Below are 25094 nucleotides of genomic sequence, written 5' to 3' on the forward strand. Positions count from 1 at the left end.
GAGAAAGGAATCCATCAAAATCCTTGAGGAGAACACAGGCAGCAACCTCTTTGACCTCAACCGCAGCAACTTCTTCCTAGGAACATCGCCAAAGACAACAGAAGCAAGGGCAAACATGAACTATTGGGATTTCATCAAGATCAAAAGCTTTTGCACAGCAAAGGAAACAGTTAACAAAACCAAAAGACAACTGACAGAATGGGAGAAGATATTTGCAAACGACATCTCAGATAAAGGGCTAGTATCCAAAATCTATAAAGAGCTTAGCAAACTCAACACCCAAAGAACAAATAATCCAATCAAGAAACGGGCAGGGGACATGAACAGACATTTCTGCAAAGAAGAAATCCAGAAGGCCAACAGACACATGAAAAAGTGTTCCACATCACTCAGCATCAGGGAAATACAAATCAAAACCACAATGAGATACCACCTCACACCAGTCAGAATGGCTAAAATTAACAAGTCAAGAAATGACAGATGCTGGCGAGGATGGGGAGAAAGGGGAACCCTCCTACACTGTTGGTGGGAATGCAAGCTGGTGCAACCACTCTGGAGAACAGTGTGGATGTTCCTCAAAAAACTGAAAATAGAGCTACTCTATGACCCAGCGACTGCACTACTGGGTATATATCCTAAAGATACAAACGTGGTTCTCTGAAGGGGCACGTGCACCCGAATGTTTACAGCAGCAATGTCCACAATAGCAAAACTATGGAAAGAACCTAGATGTCCATCAACAGATGAATGGATAAAGAAGATGTGGTATATATATACAATGGAATACTATGCAGCCATCAAAAAGGAAAATCTTGCCATTTGCGACGACGTGGATGGAACTGGAGGGTATTATGCTTAGCGGAATAAGTCAATCAGAGAAAGACAACTATCATATGCTCTCCCTGATATGAGGAAGTGGAGATGCAATGTGGGGGGTTTGGGGATAGGAAAAGAAAAAATGAAAGAAGATGGGATTGGGAGGGAGACAAACCATAAAAGACTCAATCTCAAAAAACAGACTGAGGGTTGCTGTGGGGAGGGGGGACGGGAGAGGGTGGTGGGGATATGGACATTGGGGACGGTATGTGCTATGATGAGTGCTGTGAAATGTGTAAACCTGGCGATTCACAGACCTGTACCCCCGGGGATAAAAATACATTATATGTTTATTAAAAAAAAAAGAAAAAATATATAAATAAACAAAAAGAAGAAAAAAAATAGACTAAGTTGGTTGAAATATCCAGGCAAAGTGCCCAGACTTCTGAGGTATGGTAGCTACATACCTTCCTCTGGAGCATGGTATGCAGCCAGGGCATTCAGCATATCATAGATCACCTCCTTGATAGTATCAGGAATGACAGGCAGAGGCGAGGGCTTCAAAGGGGTTGTCTTTACCAGCTGTACAGCATTAGGACCTTTAATCCTAAGATTCTCAAATTCATCATCTGAAGCTAAGCCAAAGTGAGACAGAGAAAAATCAGTCAATAGTGAACCAGTACCTACCCTTGGTTGGGGATAAAGACTCAGATGGGGGCTTGTATAACCTGTAAGCTTGGGACAGGTGGCCATTTACAAACAATGTTCAAGTAGCCCACTAGAAAATCTGGCTTTTACTTTCTCTAAATACCACAGGATTTATTAGAGCAGTACCAAATAGTAAACAGAATATAGGCAAAAAAGAGTACGCCTTTTGCCTGGCGCCTGGATGGCTCAGTCGGTTAAATGTCTGACTCTTGATTTTAGCTTAGGTCATGATCTCAGGATCATGAGATTGAGCCTCACATAATCAGGCTCCATGTTCAGCTGGCAATCTGCTTCTCGGCAACCGCCCCCCGTCCCCTCCATGCAAATGAACAAATAAATCTTTAAAGAAAAAAAAAAGAATACAGTCTTTGTAACTGGGGAGACTTCGTTCTGAAATCTAGTTCTGTTACAGGATAATGGCCAAATTACTTAAAACAAACCTTCATTTTATTTTTTTAATTCCTAAAATTTGAGGTTTAAATGAGATCACACATGAGAAATGCTCAGCACAGAGAGCCAGGTACATATCTGAGGCTCCCAAGATAAAAGAGTCCCCTTCCCAAACTACCTTTTATTTTAAAAAGAAAACCTACAACCCTACAGACAAATTTAAAGGTTAGAATAAATAACACCCATACTTTTCATCTAGAATCAACATTTGTCTACCCATAAATATATTTACCTCTAGTTAAGATCCGGGATATTTTCCTACATAACCACAATACCATCGTAACACCCAAGACATTTAACAAAGATATAATTATCTGACTATACATAGTCAGTATTCAAATTTCTCTCAATCTCTTTATTGGGTCCAGAATCCCATCAAGGTCGGTAGTTCTTTCTAGTTTACTTTTACCACCTAGGGTAACCTTGCATTTTTTCCCCTTTAGAACATTAATACTTTCGAAGAGTCTAGGCTGGCTGCCTTATAGAATATCTCACAATTTGCATTTAGTTGTTTCCTCGTAATTAAATATAGGTTGGACATTTTGAGCAAGAACACACTGATACTGCGTACTCCCTACTGCATCAGGTGAGTCATCACATGTCTACCTGTCTGTCAGTTACCACTCTCTCTGTAAACCATTCACAGTGTATAGAAGCTCTGTTGTCACACCAAGACAAATTCTTTGAAGGCAAGGACTAAATTGAATGAGAACTTGCTTTCTCTGGCAGGGATTACCACAGGGCAAGTAAGAAGCTACTGAAGTACCTCTGAATTGGCCCACATGACCAATCAGTCAATGTCCCAACACTTGCCTACCAAAGAGGCTTTCCAAGTTACAGGTCTCTTCACAGAAAATCTCTGGGGTTATACTAGGCCACAGACTTCAATATCTCAAAGGCCAGGGGAAGGGGAAACTCACCAGTTCCTGACCCTCGAGGGGCTGGAAGGGCAATGCGGATACAGCAGTTGGCTACTTCTGTGAAAATGTCTGGATTGCGGCATGCAGCTGGCCCAAGGACACGAAGGATGTAGTTGATCTCCCGAGAACCAAGGCTGCCAGATACAACACCAGAGGTAGTGCTACCAGCTCCACTTGTAGCTGCTGAGCGAACCACCTTGTAAAGAGAAGAAGAAACACTGCTGATAAGACCACTTTCAAAAATACAATTGCATTCAAGGAAGAGTTACCAAGGTTTTTAAAATACTATCCAAACTCTGCCTCAAGACAGTAGATGACAGCTTTAGATTTTTGAGAAAAGATGCACTTGGTCTTTTAAGTCCCACTCCTTCCTGATTATAAAAAAAGTTACAGTATTCAGCATATCCCCAAACTATCAATTATTACACCAGATGGCATGTGATCTTCATAGAAATTGGAAAATATATCTAGACCACTGATCATCCATATAAATTATAGCTCTCACACGTTAAGTGCCAGCTCCTAGCCTTCCCAAATGCTGTCCCAATTTTAAACCAGAATGGTTCAAACTCTAAAAATATGCAATACTGATATCTTGGTGTTTAAGAACAAAATTAGACGTTTTCTTTATGTCTCAATCATCAGTCTCAGATAGCCACAGGAAATACCAAACTATTTACAGACCCTTTGCTCTGATACTACAGGGCTTACACATCATTATGCTTTTCGTCTTCTCATAAAAGGACTCATCAATCAATAGAAAATGCAGGAAAGAATAAAGAAAATAACTCCACTATATTTTCCATTATTTATTCCTTTGTCAACTGTTCACAAACATCTTTTGGAATCTTAATGCTTTTCTTACCAAATCAGTCATGCTCTTTAGTTTAACTTATTAACCCCTTTATCTTGCCTGTAAGGCTACAATAATAAACTCTCATTTTTTAAATACAAAGAAGTGTAATTTCACTATAAAGAACGTGCTATAATTTATCCAGTCCTCTGCTGGACATTTGATCTCATTTCTTGTTATTACAACCAATTCTACAGTGAACATTCTATATGTACCTCGGCATACTTGACTTTAACTATCAAATAAATTCTTAGCCACAGAATTTCTAGGTCAAAGGATATCTTAAACTGACAGTACCAAATTGCCCTCCAATGTGGCTGCACTAATTTCCACTCCTACCAAAAGTAAGAGTATGCCTGGTTGTCCACACCCACACCTGCAATGGATATTATCAAGCATTTACATTTCGCCAACTTGATTATGTTAAAACTGCCATTGATCTTCCTTTGCTCCCCACACCCCCAAATACAATTAAGCTTAGAAAGTTCTCTCATCCAACAAAAACCTGATTTTTTTTCCTAGCATTTTTTAAGTTGTATAAACTTTAAACAATTTGTTTTTAAGTCAGAATTCTATCTGTATATAGTTGTTCCTTCCCTCTTAGGCTTTCTCTTGCCCTTGGAATAATGTATATGCAGCTTTTAATAGCATTCTTTCTTTTGATTTTGCTCACATCAGATGAAATTTAAAAAGGCTGGTTAAAGAACTGAAGAATTTGAGATGTATACTCACACACATGTGGAAGTATAAAGTGGTACCCCTTTTCTGGCAAGTTAAAAAATATTTATACATTTTGACCCGATTTCTAGGAATCCCTAAGAAAAACAAAGCTAAATGCAACAAAGCTATGCACAAAAATGCATATTGCAACACTACTTATAAATGTGGTAATCAGTGTCCCAATGGAAAAAAATCGAAGTCCAGTAACATTCACATGATGACTGCTGACAAAGAATGAGGAGGAAATAAGACATTTGACTTCCCTACTCTTCCGCTTTCTTAATGTTGTTGTTAAAAATACTTCCATTTTTTCTAATTGTTTTGTCATTTCTTCCACTGCTTTATATGTTTCCTAAAATGAACATATATGCCTCAGTTTTCTGATTGCACAATGGGTATCTGTAAGGAGCTTATTAAAATGTCTGGTATATCATAAGTATTCCCCAAACTTGACTACTTTTACAACCCCAAAATATGGTGTTTGGAAAATAGGCTCATAGGTGAACACATGAGAAATACTCCTATAATGTAATTAAGACACGAACCTGGCGGAAGGTATCCCATTCCTCATTAATAGTTTTTGGTTTGAAAAACGTATATATATTGCCAGAGAGAACTTTATAGGTAAGATTTATTAACTATAGTAAATTTAAGGATAGAAAATGTTATGTTCTACTTTTTAAAAAATGTCATCCGATGGGACAATCTACTATACCTAATCAAGCACCAGATCACATATTTGGTAAAGTTTGCCAGACAAAGCACATAGTCTATGTATCTAACTATATATATACCTTGTGAAGAACCAGAAATATATCTGTTCTGAGACCAAGAAGAACAAAGGTTTGATACAGAGCTAAAACAGCTTCTGCCACCACAAAGACTCACCTTTTCCATGGTATGACGGAGGGTGCAGGGGTCCTCAATGATGTGTCTTAAGAGAAGGGTGACCAGGGGAGTAAACCCATTGAAGCCTGAGCTCTGGGTCAAATTCAAGATCATGCGGGTACTCTTCAGCTCCGCAAACATCATGGCGTATTTGTGGTCTCGGGTGAGCCTCAGACAGAGGCGAAGGGTGGCATGCAAAGTGTCTGGGTCCACAGGGACTCCTAGCATGCTCACGCAGGCCCGGATTAAAACAGTCACCATATCCTCTGTCAGGCCTTGGATTAGGATCTCCCCAATTTTTGTTTCTTCCAGGCTTGTCTCCTTTTCAGTATTTGTACCTTCTAGGGCCAAAGGAGTATCTACAAATAAGAAAGTAAGAGTTCAGACAGTTTAACTTGACATTTCCTCCTCCATCTCTCCCTCAGAGCCAGGTCAAGCACCTGGGTCCTTATTAAGAGAAACATACAAAACACCAATTCCAAGACCAGATGAAAGGGCATATAAAAAGGACTGTTGATCTTTAAGTCATCAAGCAATCTGATGGATAAGAAAATCACTCATGATGAAGCTGGCCAGAATTTAAGCCGTAAAGACACACTAAGCTTTATATAACATATCCTGAAAGACTCAAAACTAAAAGTCCATACCATTGGCTTTATTTTCTTTACGTTTGATATCCATTTCTTTGCTTTCTTCCAGTGTCTTCTCTAGCTCCTGTCCGTTGCTATTTTTCGAGTTTTTATTCAGCCGTGGTACTCTCAGGAGAGTCAACATCACAGGGCGCCGGTTCCCTGTTTCTTCATTAACCTAGAATTTCAAGGAGACAAAGAATATCTCTACAAAAAAAAAAAAACTGTAAGAGGGGTTTTGGAACTCCCAGGCAAAATCCTGTAATAGGAAGGAACCCTGGCCATTTTCCCATCCCTATCATTTACAGAGAGAAAGCCTAAGGTCCCCAGAAGGAAAGTAGCATACATAAGGCCATAGAACAAACTGGAAACTTTCCAACAGAGCAGATACCATCACTAACACTTAAAATCATTTCTGGATGGGACAGTATCAAACTGCCAGACTGACTCATGGTCTCACTAATGACTTTAGAAAGACTCCATTCTCTGTAAATTACACCCAATTTAGTAGTGGTAACAGTGCTTCTTAGAACATGTGAGGACTGCTGGTTCAGGAAGAAGCAAGCCAAAAAGCACACCCAGTACCTTCCCCTCATTTCAGTAAAGTTTATGGCACTGAGTGAGCATGTACCTGCACCATTGTAGTGAACTGGACTGTGTATCTTCTTCGGCCTGCAGTGAAACGCACACTCGTCTCTCCAGATTTCCAGGCAGAATCAATTGTGCTGTTGTTGCTTGCACTGTAACTACACCAACGCCCAGAGCGGTCATCAAACCAGCGCCAGTTGTTGTTGTTGGACTGTAGATACTAAATATAAGAACACAAAGTTTAACTGTATTTCCTACAAGGTTCATTGTTAGAAGAAATAGTAACTTCATCTGTTTACTGCTAAAGCTAACCCAGGAAAAAGAAATAACACCCAACATTTAATGAAATTTTGAAAGCCAAGAGAGAAATTTTTGTATGCATTAACCGTCAAGTTCCTAAGCCCCTTCAGTGGCACAAAACCCTCTATACCTTTGTCTTGCAATTCTCAGCTTTCCTTTTGTTTCCAATTGTTTTTCTACAAATAGGTAACATTTTGGATGGGCAGGAACAAAAATTTCTGTTTCTGAGAAGGCACTGAGATAACGTGACATATATAATTTTCATATAAAGATCCATGTGGCTTGGGGCACCTGGTGGTTTAGTCGGTTAAGTGTCTGACTCTTGGTCTACTTAAGAGTCTCTCTCTGCCCTCTCTCCTCCCTTTCTTAAAAAAATAGTAATAAATAAATAAAAAAAATTTTTTTTTAAAGGAGCATTTGGCTTTTGAAGGAATTGCTGTATAAAAGCCACTCCCCCTTCCTTTGGAGATAGCACACTCCTTTAATATTTACTTCCAGGGTAGTTTTTGAGAACTTTTGCAAGCAGCCCCAGAGAAAAATAATTCTAACTGACCATGCAGAAGAGAAATCTAGAATTACTCTGTTTCCTTAAGAGATTTATGTCTTAATCAGGGAGCTTTCTCCTGATTCTTTACCACTCTCCCATATTCTCTCCTGGTCTATTCTTGCCTCGAGAAGCTAAGTAGTTTTACCAACCATGTATTATATACCTTAGTCATTTGGGCTCTTCTTTTAGAGGAGATGGCTGTCTTTTCATAGAAATCTATCAGGAGCAACACTGGGGTGATCCACCTAAAAAAGAAATGATTTACTCTAGAAAAGCCAGAAACTTGCATAATATGGGAAAACTTACTTGATTTCATTAGGGACCTCAACTATTTTCAAACCACAGGAGTACTCAAGATTTGTCCTATACATGCTCTAGGAAAGTGCCTGATTCAGGCCCTACACTTTAGGGCCCAAGCGTAAGGGGAACAGAAGTGAAACCAGGTGAGATAAAAGTCACTCACTTTGGGGTCTGGACCTCTTTTTGCTCCTTTGCAGCCTGTAGGCAGGGCTGAACTACTTCCAAGAGTTTGATTAGGACATTGAGGATGCCACTTGATTCAACCACCCAGGCACAAGGTAGCTTCAACTCCTAATTGATCAAAGAAAAAACATAAATCCCAACTTCTACTCAGTATTAAGGATTAGCACAGTACAGGAAGAACATTAAGAGAACTGGATGAATTCAAATTCTACCTCCACCACCAACCAGCTGTGTGATCTGAGAGGAGTTACTTAAATTCTCTAGGCCTTCAGTGTCTAGACCCTCAGGGGTCACAGGAAATAATTATTTCTACCTCCAATGTTAATTGTGGTGATTAAATGAAGTGTGTGTGTACGTTCGCTCACTCTCTCTAATGTCAACATGGTGCCTGGTACATCAGCATATACTTAATACAGAAGCTGTTATTAGTATCATTGATATCATTAAGGGCTGTCATCTAGGTTACACAGTCTTAATTATGTTGAAGTTAAAAAGCTTCTGTTACAGAGAACCTTTACATTCTTTCCAGGAAGATGGAATAATTAAATGCAGCAATGATTAGTACAGTTCCCCTATAGGGCCTACACTACAGTAGTTCCTTTATAGGGGTTGCACTAGAAGAAATTTAAATGTCCAACAACAGGCAATTATTTAAGTAAACTAGGGGACATCCCAAAGATGGAATGTATACATGGCTTGGGAAAACATTCATAATATAATACTGAGAATACAGGATACAAAAGTTTCTAAACAGTCTAATTGTTTAAATGCACAGGAAAAGGATTAGAAGAAAATATAAGACCAGTCCTTTGATTTTTAAAAGGGAGGGGAATCATAAGTGATTTCTCTCCATATTATGTTATTGGGGACCCCAACAATCAGTACTTTGCAATCTTTCCCAGAAGTATTCGTTCTTAAGTGCCATAGTAAGAATCACCACTTTCATCATAAAGGAAAGTCAAGACTGCAGACACACAATATGACATATATTGGACTTAATCTCCTCAGCAGTTGTAAAGGATTTACTCAATTAAGTTCAGGCTTTACTATTAAACATGAGCTACAAATGAAGAGTCACTTGTTCAAGGTCAGTTGCCTCCTAATTCTTGTATTGACTGGAAAAAGAACATGTCCTGGCCAAACCACTCTCTTGCCTAAAATAATCTGGTGACTGACCAGGTATGAGGAAGAATCAGATTCTTTCTGATGCCCTTTATCCAATTTCCACACCTGATCCCACTCTTTGGCTGCCAGTTAGGTTTCTTCAGAGAGGCCCAAATGATTCCGTAACTATACTATGATGGTCATTCTAAAAACCTTTTAACTACCACTCCCCCAAATCTTCTATGACACAATTAATACTTGTTCTGAGAAGCCTTTTCCTCATTATATTCAGAAGTGACGCATTAGCCCTCCTCCTGAACTCAGAGAAAAATTCTTTATGTTATTTATGTGGCACAAAACATTGCATTTTGTACTTAATTACATGTCTTATAGCCTATCAGAAACTGTGGGCTCATGAAATGCAGAGATCATGCCTTATATTTCCACTATCTTCAAGGTCTCAAATGGTACATGTGTTTTAATTCTTTAATGAATCACAGGAACCAAAAAAAATCTAAATCTTACCTCAAAAAGCAGTGTTAAAAGCAAGATTCTAGTAGCCAAGTTGGAGGCCTGGGGCAGGGTGGCCATCTGACTGATCCACTCTGACACAGTTTTTGTGTCACTTGTTGTCAGGGGAAGAGCAGCTTTGATCAATACATCAGCAGCTTCCCATACCTATAAAAGCAGAGAAGTGGCCAAGTCAGGTAACTGTAGACAGAGTATAGTAAGGTTTGTCAAAACATTCTCAACCTTGTAAAATACTCCCTCTATCCCCAACACATTTGCTGAAGGAGGATGAGTAAATAGTAAAACATTTGGACTTAGTGTCTGTATCAAAAGATGTATGCTACGAAAGGAGCACCTCTAAAAGATGATTTTCTAAGGCTAGATTACAAGAAGCTAAGAAGCTAGTAAGTTGAAGGAAATTAATATTTAAAAAATTTCTAGCGAGAATAAATTTCTAATAGTCAACACCACAAGCTTCTAACAAACTTACACTTCCACCAGTAATCTTTTACTACATCTGTCCCAGAATTATCATTAAAAACAAAAATAAACCAGAATGTTAGAAATGTTGGTCTTGCTTTAGTTTGCATGTTAAATTTCTTATAAATCTGACATAATTGCTTTTTTTAGTTTTCTTAAAATCATTTCTGTAAGCTCTTTATATAAAGATAACTAAGCCTGGGTCTTATCTTGTGTAGAAAAAAAGGTTTATCCAGTTTGCCTTTTACTTTTGTGATATTTCCATACACGAAAGTTATGCTTCCATATATCACTTTGATTTTTTCCTCTGCTTCTTGACTTCAAAAAATATGTAAAAGATTTCAATGACTTAAAAACATGAATTGTAGGGGCGCCTGGGTGGCTCAGTCAGTTAAGCATCTGACTCTTGATTTTGGTCCTGAGACTGAGCCCTGCGTCTGGCTCTGTGTTCAGTGTGGGGGGGTCTGCTTGAGATTCTCTCTCCCCCCCTCTCCTTCTGCCTCTCCTCCTCATATGCATTCTCTCTCTAAATAAACAAAAATCTTTTTAAAAAACCCCATGAATAGTAAAAAAAAAAAAAAAGTAGTAATGTATACAATTAGTGTATGTTAATTTCATAATGAGGAAAATAGTTTAAAAAAAATACAAATACCAGAAATACCAGGTCACAGCTATTCATTATGATGAGAACTTTTTTTGTTGATGTGGTTGTTACATAGGAGAGGGAAAATGAACATTCACTGTTAGTCCATGGGACCTAAATCGGCTCAAGAGTAAGAAACATTTGGGACATTTTAGATGAATTTCAGAAGAGATGCCTAGAAAAAGAGAGCCCTGTTTCTTCCTTTCAAAGACATTTTTTATAAAGTAGCTTATTCACTTTTTGCAAGGAACATTCAAGAAAGAGCGAGATTACCAAATCTAAAGAATTCAAAGAGAATATATCTGTACTGGATTAAAACAAACGAAACCAAACAAACAACATACAAAAAAAAGTTTCATTTAAAAAAAATCAGAGTTTGATGATGGCAGAAAAACCACTTTACACACTTTTTAAAAAAAACTTTTAAACTATATTCAATTAAGCTAGCATGTACTACATCATTAGTTTTTGATATAGTGTTCAACGATTCATTAGTTGGATATAACACTCTCCTCTTCTGGCTCCTGGAGAACTTACCTGATTGACTACTTGCTTCAGAATCATGTCTCGATAGTCAGCTCCATTACGTTTGATAGCGGTCATGATCAGATCACAAACCCGGTACACTGTGTCTGGCAGCTCATCAAGAAGGTGAAAGCAACCTGGCAACATGGTATCTGTGAAAGTGTGGAGCTCATCTTGTTCCAATGGATCAGCATCCTGGAACTTCTCTAGACATTTAGCTTCTTCCTCTTCCTGCTTTTCCCGAGCTTTCCGTTCCTCCTCTTCCTTCCGACAAGCAACTTCCTGGAGGCAGGGAAGGAAACGACAGCATATGGTAGAGTTTAAGAAAAACAAGGAACACTCTAAGAATGTACTGCCCTACCATACTGAAGACCCACTACCTTCGCCTCAAGCAGGTGATAAATTCTTCAGGGTGTGGTAATCATTCATGAGGGCAGCCTCAAAGGCTAAGGCAACACAGGAAAGCAGAGGACGAGGATGTTTCCAACCCTCAAAGTATTGCCAATTTATTTACAGCATCCTATATTGCAGCCTCCCACAAAATCATTTGGAAACACTGTCCTGCATTCTCTGCCAATATAGTAAACTAAAGTAACTGTGACCTAAGTAGAGACAGCCAAAACTGGCCTAATGAACACTACCAAGTACATTTTGGGTCTCTTATTTGACAGTAAAGGTTAACATTTCATGGGCCTCACTTAAAGCTTCAGGTCAAAACAGTGTATCAGTGATAGAGGTAAGTGTTATCAGTAATGGCAAAGTTGGGATGAATGAATATCCCCATGTCCTTCTTTAGATATTAATTCCTCCAATTATCTTTCCATAAAAATATTAAGATTAATGTGTCAGACCCTTTTGGATGTCATGTTTCCTAGTTACCTCAGGTGACTCCGCTCTTTGATCCATTGGGATATCCTGTCCCAGAGACATGGCAATTGCTCTCATCATCTGATCCTCTTCAGACATACTCAGATCCTACAGAGAAACAACAGGAAATCCAGCAACAAAGCACATACCAACTTACAGGGAAACAGACATCCTGTGCTCAAGTTTTAGAGGAGAAGGTGCTCCATATGTTGCTCTGTAACAGTCAAACCCAACTAGGCTTATTTGGTCATTATAGTAACAGAGAGGGAAAATCACAATGAAGTTAAGCATAGGAAGGGATTTCAATGTGACCACTTATTCTGCAGCTCAGAAAAGGGAGTTTCTTCTATTGCTTTCTGACTGGGTAATTTAACAGTTCTTCTAAACAAAAAAAATGTCCAGTAATTTGCATGGCTGGGAGATAGGAAGCTTCTGCTCTGATTACATTCTAGAACCAAGAGTTATCACAAAATGAAAATATTGGCATGCACAAGTCTGAAAATGAAAAGTAGTTTTCGAAGGGAAGGCCAATGATGGAAGTACAACAGAAGAAAAAACGTTATCAGCAGCCAAGCCAATGCCTACAAAATTAGAGCCCCCAAGCCAACTTACCCGAACGACTCCTCCCATGATTGGGGGAGGGTGGGTTAGAAGGTACTCTGTGGCCTGTTCCATGGTGCTGGTGTTCAACAGGGCCTCCATGGCATGTTCCCTTGTGAAGCCCATGTCCATGAGCTACAGAAAGAATGCAGGATCTCAGAAATGGCAGTAAAAGAGAAATCCAAATGCACTTTAAAAAGGCAGAAACCAGGCGCCTGCGTGGCTCAGTTGGTTAAGCGACTGCCTTCAGCTCCGGTCATGGTCCCAGAGTCCCAGGATTGAGTCCTGCATCGGTCTCTCAGCTCCACGGGGAGTCTGCTTCTCCCTCTGACCTTCCCCCCTCTCACGCTCTCTCTCGATCTCTCTCTCAAATAAACAAATAAAATCTTAAAAAAAAAAAGGCAGAAACCCTTTCAAGATTGTAAGAAGTTTTTCTTTTTCTTTTTTTTTTTCTAAGATTTTATTTATTTGACAGAGATCACAAGTAGGCAGAGAGGTAGACAGAGAGAGAGAGAGGGAAGCAGGCTCCCCACTGAGCAGAGAGCCCAATGTGGGACTCGATCCCAGGACCCTGAGATCATGACCTGAGCCGAAGGCAGCGGCTTAACCCACTGAGCCACCTAGGCGCCCGAAAGAAGTTTTTCTAACTTCGTAAGAACTGAGAACTAAGCTCAAACAGTTAGGTAAATGAACAATCCTTTCCATCTGGTGCTTCCACAGTATTCGAACATTAGAGCTATACAATGGGGCAGGAAGCCAAGGTGATTTTCAATTCTGTCCTCTAAGAAAATGGAGCTAGATGGTTATTATAATAAATAGGATCACCGTAATCTAAAGACTGAGATTTCACATAGAAGCAAAAATTGGGCCCCATTTTTCTGGAAAACAAACTGGAAACAGAACAAGAGCCTGAGAAACTGACCTAAGAATTTTATTACTAGGAAATAATCATGAGATGTACGGAAAGATCTGTACAAAAAGAAACTATACGGGCACCTGGGTGGCTCAGGTCATGATCCCGGACTTCCAGGATCGAGTCCCGCATCGTGCTCCCAGCTCCTTGGGGAGTCTGCTTCTCTCTCTGACCGTCTTCTCCTCTCTCATGCTCTCTCTCACTCATTCTCTCTCAAATAAATAAATAAAATCTTAAAAAAAAAAAACTATACACGACAGTTTTACAAAATCAACTTAAGAAAATTAATATCCAGTAATAAAATAAATTAAAAAATTATTTTCTTAATGATAGCACTATTCTATACTATATGTTAATTATGTAAAAATTAGGTATAAAACTAAGTGATGAAAAACTATCTTGTGTGTTGTTATAAATGACTTTAAAAATATTTTGTTGTATTTCTAGATTTTCTTAAAGGGAGCATTTATTGGTTATAATAAAAATGTGACATGTATATGTAGAAGACTTATTTGAAGACTACCCTAGATATAAAAAGAACATACATACACACACATAAATTCCCAGGTTAAATGCTCTGTGAGACTGAAAGGTCAGGATCGTAAGTGCCTCCCCCACCTCCGCTTCTGGATTCCGATTTTCAAAATGTGGTTTATATATTTATTTGAAAAAACTAGTAAGTTCTGTAGGTAAGGTTGCAGAGAGCTCTTGTTGGAGATACCCTTAATCCTTTCCTCTACAGAGAAATCAGAAAGTAGCTGAGGACAGTTCACCTCCAAAGAACAAGACAGCCACAGCCTACTGAGTGGCTACTATACTATACTACTATAAAAGAGTTTTAATACTAAGCAACATGCTTGGGAAGACACAAATCTTACACTGGTTAGGAGCACTGAAACCATACCTTGGCTTTTCAGGAGAAAAAAGAAAAGCTAAGAGGGAACAAATTTAAAGCTATCTCCTGGCTAAGAGGACCAAGCACTTTGTGGCACGTAAATTAGAAAACCCACAACCCACTTAGTGTTATGTGAACTTAGAATATACTTGTGGGTTTGTGGGTTTTCTATTGGCAGCGAAGTCTCGGCCCTGGAGTGGGAACCCAGGACCCTACCTGTTGCAGTTGCTGCTGGTTGACTTGAGGTTCCCGGCGGGAGCCACCTTCCTCTTGCCCTGTGTCCTCTTCTCCTCGAGATCCCTCCTTCTCTTTGCTCAGTCTCTCACGAATCACAGGTTCTCCTCGGAGAATGTGGCATAGGATGGCCAACATGGACTCAGCCATTCGCCCGCCATATACCTTTAGGGGTTTCCGGTTCCACAGGTTCTTGATGCAAGTAAAGGCTGCCTAGAAGTCATTTGAAACGCTGTGTGAAGATCATTTTGTCTCAATTCAAAGCCACTGGAGGAATAAATCTAAGACCTATGGGACAGTCTTTCCACGAAAGGTCAGTGCCAACAATAAAACCCTAGGTCAGTGCTGTGGAGGGCTAAAGCAGCACAGAGAAGGGGCATTTTAATCCAACCTGAAGTACCAATCTCAAGTTTACAGTTCAAATATTTACACTATAGGAAATTCTCCAGTGGTCTCTATCCCTTTCTGTAAGGCAGCCCTATCTGGGAGTAGGATCCAATGGTTCTTTAAGAATCAAGTTATTTCATTAAGGAGGACAAAAAAGGAGAGCTACCTAGTCAGCATGAGAAATCCCTCTTGGTTTCAGAATGCTCAATACTCACTTTCTGAGTTACCACAAGGAAGCGGAGGGCACTGAATTGTGGGAAGTTCTGGACACCTCCAGGCAATTTGGCAGGCAGTGAGTGTGGAGATTCAAGCACCGTGGTGGGATTCACCATCTTCTCCACTAGCATTAGCCAGGCATCTAGGAATTCTCCTGTGCCATCAGGTAAATCTGAATGTTCTAATCCCTCAGCAACAGGAACTTTGCCTCCCATTGATAGGGCCCAATTGAAAGTTCTAAAATTCAAATAACAGAGAATATGGAGATAAAATATTAGTACTTTAGATGGGGGGGGCGGCATTCAGAAGGTTCCCAGTATCTATACTGCCACTACACATCTCTCCTCTTGCAGTTACAGCTGCTAATCTGTCCAACATTTATTAGCTTTATCTTTTTTGAGGGGAGGATTTATTCCAGATTTATTGGTGTATTACTGACATATAACAGATATAAGTTTAAGGTATACAATGCGATTTGATACACATATAGAATGCAAAATGATTACCACTTTTAACTTTACTTTTTAAAGCCAACATGAATAAACAAACAAAAAATCCCAAAGTGGTTGTTACCAGAGGGGAGCGTAGGGGATAGGGGGATGGTTGAAATAGGTAAAGGGGATTAAGAGGTACAAACTTAGTTATAAAATAAACAAGTCATAGAAATGAAAAGTATAGCATAGAGAATAGAGATAATAATATTATAGGAACTTTATATGGTAAAAGATGTAACTACACTTATTGTGATGAGCACTGCATAATGTACAAAATTGTCAAATCACAATGTTGTACACCTGCAACAAGTATAACACTGTATGTCAACTATACTTCAATGAAACAAGTGAAACTTTGCTTAGAATCTTTAGACCAAGAGAAGCAGAAAAATTATCAATTGGAGAAACAATAGGAAAGGGTAAATCTATTAGAAAAATATGTACACCTGGCACTAAAAACCAGATGAAGAAAAGCAGAGACTCTGACAAACATCTCTAGGAAAGGCTGAATCCCACCCTCCAAGGAAGACTGAGAGAAATATGGCGAGTTCCCAGAATGTGAAAGGTTACAACTAATGGCTATCTTTGTGTATCCTGTGGTCACAGGACAGGTGATTTAGAAAGTAGAAAGCGCTGCTAAGGCACAAAGAAAGATCAAACTCCGAGAAATGCTTCTCTGTGAAGCAACTTGATTCTTACTCAAAAAGAGCATTGTGGCCTCCAGAGCAGAGAAATTTCTGCAGCATGAGGTGGTAGGGATACTTCCTCTCATCGAACAGCATTGGGGATGTAAAACCAACTGAACAGATGAAGAATGTCAGCCTGAAAGGGGGAAAAAGCAAAATTTTAGCTTTCTCTGAGGCAGTCACAGAAGTGGTGGGAAATTCACGTAGCTGCCTAGAGTAAAATTTAACACTGTACTAAAGTGACTGAGAGACTGACTGGAATTCAGGTGGGTGGCTGGCTAGTCTGGTTATTAAAACTTCTAAGGCAAAAAAGGTGACAGTCCTCACCTACTAAAAAATACAAGGTTACTGAAATACACTTTGATCATAAATGCTTTAAAAATCTCTATATTCTAGACTAAAAAGAACCAATATAAGTACATTAAACTGCATGTGGGCTACACATCTAGAGTTAACAGGGAACCTTTCAAGTCCTCTAGTTCAGTGGCTCACTTTCCATTTAAGTACAAAAGGAACCAATTAGATTCTGTATCTCAAGCAGAACTCACCTGAAGCGAGGAGTAGGTGTATATGGTGGAGGCTGCCAAGATAAGCCCTTTGTGAGGAGCTTAGTGAGGGCCGAGGCTGTGGATCGAGCAGCAGGTGTCGGTGCTGTGGTGGTGCTGGCAGCATGATGGCTCCTTCTCTGGCGGACAGGAGACCCCACACAAAGTTTAACAAGGAGTCCAAATAGTTCAGCGAGCGCTCGGCCTAATCTGGAGGATGCTGGAAACCAAAAGTCAGAATAAGGCATGAGAGTATGCTCAGAATGGTTTCATTATAACTAACCAACAACACCTGGGAAACACTTGGACTTATTTCTACATTTAATAATCCAAAAAGAAGTTCCACAGAGAACAAATGCCTCTTTTAAAGGCAGGAGACAGAGAAGTATATTTGAACTTGATACATAACAGATGTGAAAGACAAATAAGATAAACACACTGTTTAAAGAGGTAGAGTTAAAATCACCTTTGTAGAAAAAGCAACAGATCAATATGAACCAGTTAAGCAAATGATACATTTACTGGGTTATAGAATCACTTAAAATGCCCACAATACTTTAAAAACAGCAAAACTGTTAACAGAATTATCATATATATCGTCTGATCACAACATTAAATATATGATCCCCAAAGGAAAAAAGATCACTAGGAAAAGCATAAAAATTTTATAAGTGGCTTTCTTAACATTAATTAATTTATAGAGAGACTGTGTGCACGCACGAGTGGGAAGGGGCAGAAAAGAGATAGAGAAGCCTGATGTAGGGAGCCTGATGTGGGGATTGATCTTACAATTTGAGCTGAAATCAAGAGTCAGACCCTCAACCAACTGAGCCACCCAGGTGCCCCACCAAAGGCCATTTTCTGCTTGCTTTGGGGCAGAGCTCCAGATTCCCAGGAGTCAGGTCTTCACCTTCCTCTACATTAAGGTGTCAGAAAGTGACAAATATACAAAACACGTTCTCTAAACATTGATATTAAAGGGCAAAAGAAGACAAGGACAGATCAGTGAACATCCTTAATGCAGTCTTATATCATGTTAATGTCTCCACAGAGCTGCCAAAATGACATTATTAAAACATGAATCAGCCATGTCATTTGCCAGCTATATTTAATGAATAGAGAAAGGCAAAGAACACTGGGTGTAGTAGCCAAACAGGTAACAGGAAAGCAGGAGAGTTTAATACCACAGAAACCAAGAAGAGTATTTTGAAGTGATGGGCTGACTATCATGCTGTAGACAAGTTAGAAGGGAACTGAAGAGTAACTAATGGACGTAGCAACAGGTCACTGGTGAGTCATTTCAGTGGAATGTAAGAGCAGGAATCATTTGTAGTAGTTGAAGAATGAGTAGCAAGGAAGGAATTTTAAAACAAGACTTTCAGGAAGTCAGTCTCTTATCCCTGTATCCTTAGCAGTTAGTACAGAGCCTATCATATAGATACCACCTGAAAATGAGCCACCAAGGTTTACAAGTTCCTTAAAGGAAATAATACAGCCATACCAACTGAGTTTGTCTAAAACTGGTTAAGGCTCTGAAAGCCAGAAAAGGGAGTAAAATGAGGAAAATCTCTCACCTGACAATAAAGGCTTGATTTGCTTGATTCTGGCAGCCATAGCAGGTGTGATTTTAGATTTGCCTTTAGAGTCTGAAGCAGTAGGTTCATCTGTCTCCATGGGAGCCAGTGTGTCACCATCAAGCCCAATGCCTTCTAATAAGCCCTGGGTAGAAGCATCCATACTTGCAGCTGTTCCATCCTGCTCACCATCTGTAGACATAAGAGGCGAGCAATAAGACCATGTTGAGTCATCACTTACCTGGTTCCTTGTCCTGAACAGTCACAAGAAAGAGCTACGTATGGTGCTTGTTACTCTTTAAATGTCCATAACTTCCTAAATCTGAAAAGGAAAAATCAAACCAAAATGTAACTACTGATATGCTCCTCTCCTTTGAGACCTTCTAGGTGGCCAATACTAACATCTTCCAGCAAGAGCATATGAACTGTTTTAACCCAGGGCTATCTTGCAAAACTGTAGGCACTGTATGACACAGGGAGCACCATTCACATAGCCTACAGTGTGTGTGTGGTGTACCGTGCCCCCCCCATGCTGTCAAGGTGAATATCCTGTTAATATTTTATGGCTTGTCAATAATAAACTCAAATTAAACATCACAGATGGCCACTGGAGAAATATATTTTATGACATTTAAGATTTTTGTATATGAACATGAGATACATCTATTTTTTGGTGGACATATGCATGCTTTTATGTCTAATAATCAGATCAGACAAACCTTTAATAAAACACACCACCAAGTTGTCTTTGTAATATTCTAAAAAAAAACTAAGTGGAAATGGAGTCATCTTTGTTAAATTAAATGTGTAAAAGAAACTGCTAGAAAAAATATATCCAGATTGTTAGGTGAAGCAATTCTTTGACACCAAATCAATTTTGTTCATATTTCTTAGTAAATTATTTCTTTCCTTGATTCAAATTTGTTGTGTTTTGACTAAATCTGAGGTTCTAATTTTTGGTTTGGTCCATTTTCTCCAAATTTACACGGGCCAAAGGTTTGTGTTTATTTTACTGATTCTCTCTCCTCTCCCATAATAACCAGCTGTTATATAAATCCTTTCTCTGTTCCTTAAGCATTTCCCCTATGTTTAATAACCTAAGTACAATTTTTAAGCATATCCTATCAGTTTTTATACATAGAATTGTCTTGTTTCCTTAATAGTTTATTAAATTTATTTCTTCCCTGATATAGAATATAAGGGAAAAACTTTCTAGGAAAGTTTTTATTAATTTTAAGTTTGTTGCATTAGAGTCTGAAAATTGTGTAGAATTTCTGCTTACTGAAATTTCCGACTTTACTGTGATATAACATAAAAGCCATTTTCTAAAATACCACTGTACAGGGGTGCCTTGCTGGCTTAGCTGGAAGAGCATGTGATTGTTGAGTTTGAGTCATGCTGGGAGTAGAAATTACTTAATATATGTGCTGCCGAAGCGAGCACTGGGGGTAGAAATTACTTAAATAAAAAAATACCCACTGTACAAAGAGGAGCTTGGGAAGATGGCAGAGTAGGAGGACCCTGAGCTCACCCCGTCCTACATTTACAACTAGATAGCATCCAAATCCAAGTCATTAAACTGAAGAGCAATCTGAAGGCTGGCAGAACAAACTCCACAACTAAATATAGGGAAGCAGCTGCATCTGAAAGTTTAGGAAGGTCAGAAAGGCAGAGGGAGGCTGCCCACTGAAGGGAGGGAGCTGTGTGCACAGCAAGGACAGAGAAATGGGCACTCGCACCAGGAAGCTCACATGGGGAGAGTAATCCCCATTACGTCTGGCTTTAAAAACCAGAGTGGCTGAATTCTGGGAGTTTATAAAACCACTGGGACTTGGGAGTCTGGAGCTTTAAAAGTTGGAGGACTCAGCAATGGGCCAACTATCACTGGGTCACCACCCTTAAAGAGACAGCAGTCTGTATCAAGTAGTAACATAAAAATGACAGTTTACATCATGCTGAGGGCACCCGAGAGACAGATCTGTTCATACTGATTTAGGAGCATGTTGGAGGATTTCTCTGAAAAGAGAGCTGGTGGGAGCCATTCCCTACCCCCACCCCCAGCTCTAACACAGAGCAACCTGCAGGAAGCGAGGCTATACAGACAACTGCTACCTAACTTGCTAGCAGTGTGCCACAGCCAAGAGGTGTCCTGAGCACTCACCTACTCAGGGCAAATTCTGTTAAATTTGCACATACCCCACCTAGGCATCTCCCTAGCCACTTTGTGCTTTGAGGAACCTAGCATAGGACTAGTGGTCTAGTGCACAATTTCCTAACACTGCCTTCCAGCTTTCAAGTTCACTAGCGGACACACCTCTTCAAGAGCCAGCCTGCCTAGGTCCCACTAACACCACAGAGACCAAGTACAGCTCACAAAAGGCTGAGAGTGTCAGTGCAAATGGCTGCATAAACAGGAAAGTAACTTAGACAAAACCCCAAGACATAAGCACCACATACAGGATAATCTCCTGAAGTACCACGTTCTGGTGAACAGAGCACAATGCAGTCCAGGGCATTCTAGGACTGCTTCTTCATAAAGTCACTACTTTCAAGAGCAGAAGACACAGCTGATTTTCTTAAAGAGAGGCAGACAAAATATACAGAGAGAGATTTATCCCAAATCAAAGACTAGCATAAAGCCACAACCAAAAATCTAAGTGAAATGGCTATAAGTAACATGCCCGATAGAGAATTTAAGGCAATGATCATAAGGATACTCACTGGACTCGAGAACAGAGTGGAAGGCATGAGTAAGACCCCTGACACAGAGGTAAGAAACAACATAGGAGACATAAAGCATTCAATAAATGCAATAAGAAACATGCTTGATGGAACAAACAACAGTATGGAAGAAGCAGAGGAACAAACTAGTGACCCAGAAGACAAGAGCAATGGAAAGTAATCAAGCTGAAAAAAACAGAGAAAAGACTTAGGCAATATGAAAATAGATTTAGGGAACTCAGCAAGGCCATCAAACGTAACATCTATACTACAGGAGGCCCAGAAGAAGAGAGAGAGAGAGAGAAGGGGGCAGAAAATTTATTTGAAGAAGTAATAGCTAGAAACTTCCCTAATGTGGGGAAGTAAACAGTCATCACGATCCAGGAGGCACAGAGAACCCCCAACAAAATCAATAAAAGCAGATCAACATCAAGACATACTGTAATTAAAATTGCAGAATATGATAAAAGAAAAAAAATTAGAAGCAGCAAGATGAAAGTCATTAACTTACAAGGGAAAACTCAGAAGGCAAGCAGGAGATTTTTCAGCAGAAACTTGGCAAGCCAGAAGGAAGTGGCATGATATATTCAAAGTGCTGAATGAAAAAAATCTGCAGCAGGAATACTCTATCCAGACAGGCTATCATTCAGTTTGAAGAAGAGATGAACAGTTTCCTAAACAAAAACTAAAGGAGTTCATGATCCTATACCAGCCCCCTAAAATATTAAAGAGGACTCTATGAGTGGAAAGACCAAAAGTGACAGTATCAAGGAACTCACCAAAAAAAAGGATATAAAATATAGTAACACATACCTAAGATGTGGAGAGAAGAGAAGAATGCATTCAAACTTAAAACAACCATCAACTTAATATAAACTGCTATATAAAAAAGATGTTATATACAAATAGAATGGTAACCATGTATCAAAAACCACTAGTAAATATGCAAAGAATAAAGAGAAAGAAATCCAAATATATCACTAAAGACAATCAGCAAACCACGAAAGAAAAGAAAGAGACAAGAAAGGATCAGAGAAAATCTCCAGAATCAACCACAAAACAAGTAATAAAATGGCAATACCTACCTCCTACTTACCTACCTATCTATCTATAATTACACATTAACTGTAAATGGACTAAACACTCCAATCAAAAGATAGGATGACAGAATGGATAAAATAGGAAAACCCATCTATATGCTGCCTATAAGAGACTCATTTTAGACCTAAAGACAACTGCAAATGGAACATGAGGGGATGGAGAAATATTTATTATGCAAATGGCTATCAAAGGAAAGCTGGAGTAGCAATACTTATATTGGACAAAATAGACTTTAAAGCGAAGACTGTAACAAGAGACAAACACAGACGCTATATAGTAATAAAGGGGACAATTCAACAAGTAACTCTAACAATTGTAAATATTTATGATATACCCCCGTAAGAGCACCCAAATACACAGATAATTACAAAAATAAAGGAACTGATCAATGGTAATATAATAATAGTAGGGAACTTTAACACCCCACTTACATCAACAGTTCATCTAAACAGAAAATCAACAAGGAAACAATGGCTTTGAATGAAACACTAAATCAGATGGATTTAATGGATAGATTCTGAACATTCCATCCTAAAATGAAACAGAATACACATTCTTTTCAATTACATATGGAACAGTTTATAGAATAGATCACATATTAGTCCAGAAAACTAGCCTGAATAAATTCAAGAAGACTGAAGTCATACCATGTATATCTTTTCAGACCACAATGCTATTGACACTAGACGTCAACCACAGGATAAAATCTGGGAAAGATCACAAATACATGGAGGTTAAAGAACATGCTACTGAACAATGAGTAAGTCAACCAGGAAATCAAAGAAGAAATAAAAAAGTACATGGGAACAAATGACAACACAATGGTCCAAAATCTTTGGGATGCAGCAAAAGCAGTTCTAAGAGGGAAGTATATAGCAATACCTCAAAAGCAAGAGAAGTCTCAAACAACCTAACCTCACACCAAAAAGAGCTAGAAAAATAACAAACAGGACCTAAAACCAGCAGAAGGAAGGAACTAATAAAAATTAGAGTAGAAATTAATGATACAGAACTAGAACAACAGTTCAATGATACCATGAGTTAGTTCTTTAATCCTATCAGACTTGTTAAAAAAAGACTCAAATAAATAAAATCACAAACGAGAGAAGAGAAATAAAACCAAGAAATACAAAAAATCCTGAGAATCTTATGAAAAACTATATGCCAACAAACTGGACAACCCAGAAGAACTGGGTGAATTTCTAGAAACATATGAACTACCAAAACTGAAACAGAAGGAAATAGAAAATTTCTGATAACCAGCAAAGAAACTGAATAAGTAATCAAAAAACTCCCAACAAACAGAAGTCCAGGACTGGATGGTTCATAGTTGAATTCTACCAAACTTTTAAAGAAGAGTTAATACCTATTCTCCTTAAACTATTCTAAGATATAGAAAAAAGGGAAAACTTCCCAATTCATTCTATGAGGACAGCATTACCCTGATTCCAAACCAGACAAAAACTCCACTAAAAAAGAGAACTACAGGTCAAAATCCTTGATGAATAGAGATGCAAAAATTCTCAATAAAATACTAGCAATCCAATTCAACAATACGTTAAAAAAAATAATTTGCCAGGATCAAATGGGATTTACTCCTGGGCTTCAAGGGTGGTTCAACATTCACAAATTCAGTCAGTGTGATACATCAGATCAATAAGAGAAGGTAAGAGCATGTGATCATTTATTTTTTAAAGATTTTATTTATTTATTTGTCAGAGAACATATGATCATTTTAATAGATGAAGAAAAAGCACTTGATAAGTACAATATCCATTCATGATAACCCTCAAAGGGCACCTGTGTGGCTCAGTTGTTTAACTGTCCGACTCTTGATTTCATCTCAGGTAATGAATTCAATTGGGCTCCATGCTGGGGGAAGGAAGGTATGCTGGAAGTTCTCTCCCTCTGCCCCACCCTGCAGCTCATGCGCGCTCAAAATAAATAAATAAATCATAAAAAAAAACCCTCAACAAAGTAGGCTTAGAGGGAATATACCTAAAGACAATAAAGGCCATATATGAGAAACAGAGCTAACATCATCCTTAATGGGGAAAAACAAAGGACTTTTCCTCCCCCTAAGGTGAGGAAGACGAGGATGTCTACTCTCACAACTTTTATTCATCATAATACTCTAAGTCCTAAAGACAGCAATCAGACAACAAAAAGAAATAAAAGGGCATCCAAATCAGTAAGGAAGAAGTAAAACTTTTACTATTTGCAGATGACATAATACTATATATAGAAAACCCTATAGACTCCACTAAAAAATGCTGGAACTGATGTATGTATCAGTAAAGTCACAGGATACAAAATCAATATACAGAAATCTGTTGCATTTCTATATACCAATAATGAAGCAGGAGAAAGAGAAATTAAGAAAACAATCCCATTTACAACTACACCAGAAATAACATACCTAGGAATAAAACTAACCGAAGAGGTGAGGGACCTGTACTCTCAAACCTATAAAAACACTGACAAAAAGAAATTCAAGGTGATACAAAGAAATGGAAAGGCAGTCCATGCTCACAGACTGAAGAACAAATAACGTTGAAATGTCTAATACTACCCAAAGCAGTCTACACATTTAATGCAATCCTTATCAAAACACCAACAGCATTTTTTACAGAACCGAAACAAACAATCGTTAACATTTGTATGGAAACACAAAAAACCCTGAAGAGCCAAAGCAAT

The 25094-nt window shown here is 38.8% G+C and overlaps 1 protein-coding gene across 1 annotated transcript in view; it reads right to left on the bottom strand.

Moving 5' to 3' along the window:
• HUWE1 (HECT, UBA and WWE domain containing E3 ubiquitin protein ligase 1) overlaps positions 1-25094 on the bottom strand; it is a 176260-nt gene that overhangs the window by 42658 nt on the left and 108508 nt on the right. The window contains exons 30-45 of the mRNA XM_080795415.1: positions 18576-18767; positions 17005-17221; positions 16470-16592; positions 15276-15513; positions 14656-14886; positions 12644-12766; positions 12044-12139; positions 11177-11446; positions 9532-9684; positions 7883-8010; positions 7583-7664; positions 6616-6792; positions 6003-6162; positions 5356-5714; positions 2895-3090; positions 1284-1451 (exon numbers count right to left, since the gene is read on the bottom strand). Of these exons, the coding sequence (XP_080651541.1) occupies positions 1284-1451; positions 2895-3090; positions 5356-5714; positions 6003-6162; positions 6616-6792; positions 7583-7664; positions 7883-8010; positions 9532-9684; positions 11177-11446; positions 12044-12139; positions 12644-12766; positions 14656-14886; positions 15276-15513; positions 16470-16592; positions 17005-17221; positions 18576-18767 (2913 nt within the window). The remainder of the gene's footprint in view (positions 1-1283; positions 1452-2894; positions 3091-5355; positions 5715-6002; positions 6163-6615; positions 6793-7582; positions 7665-7882; positions 8011-9531; positions 9685-11176; positions 11447-12043; positions 12140-12643; positions 12767-14655; positions 14887-15275; positions 15514-16469; positions 16593-17004; positions 17222-18575; positions 18768-25094) is intronic.

Source organism: Martes martes (assembly GCF_963455335.1).
Source record: "Martes martes genome assembly, chromosome: X".
Lineage (NCBI taxonomy): Eukaryota > Metazoa > Chordata > Mammalia > Carnivora > Mustelidae > Martes > Martes martes.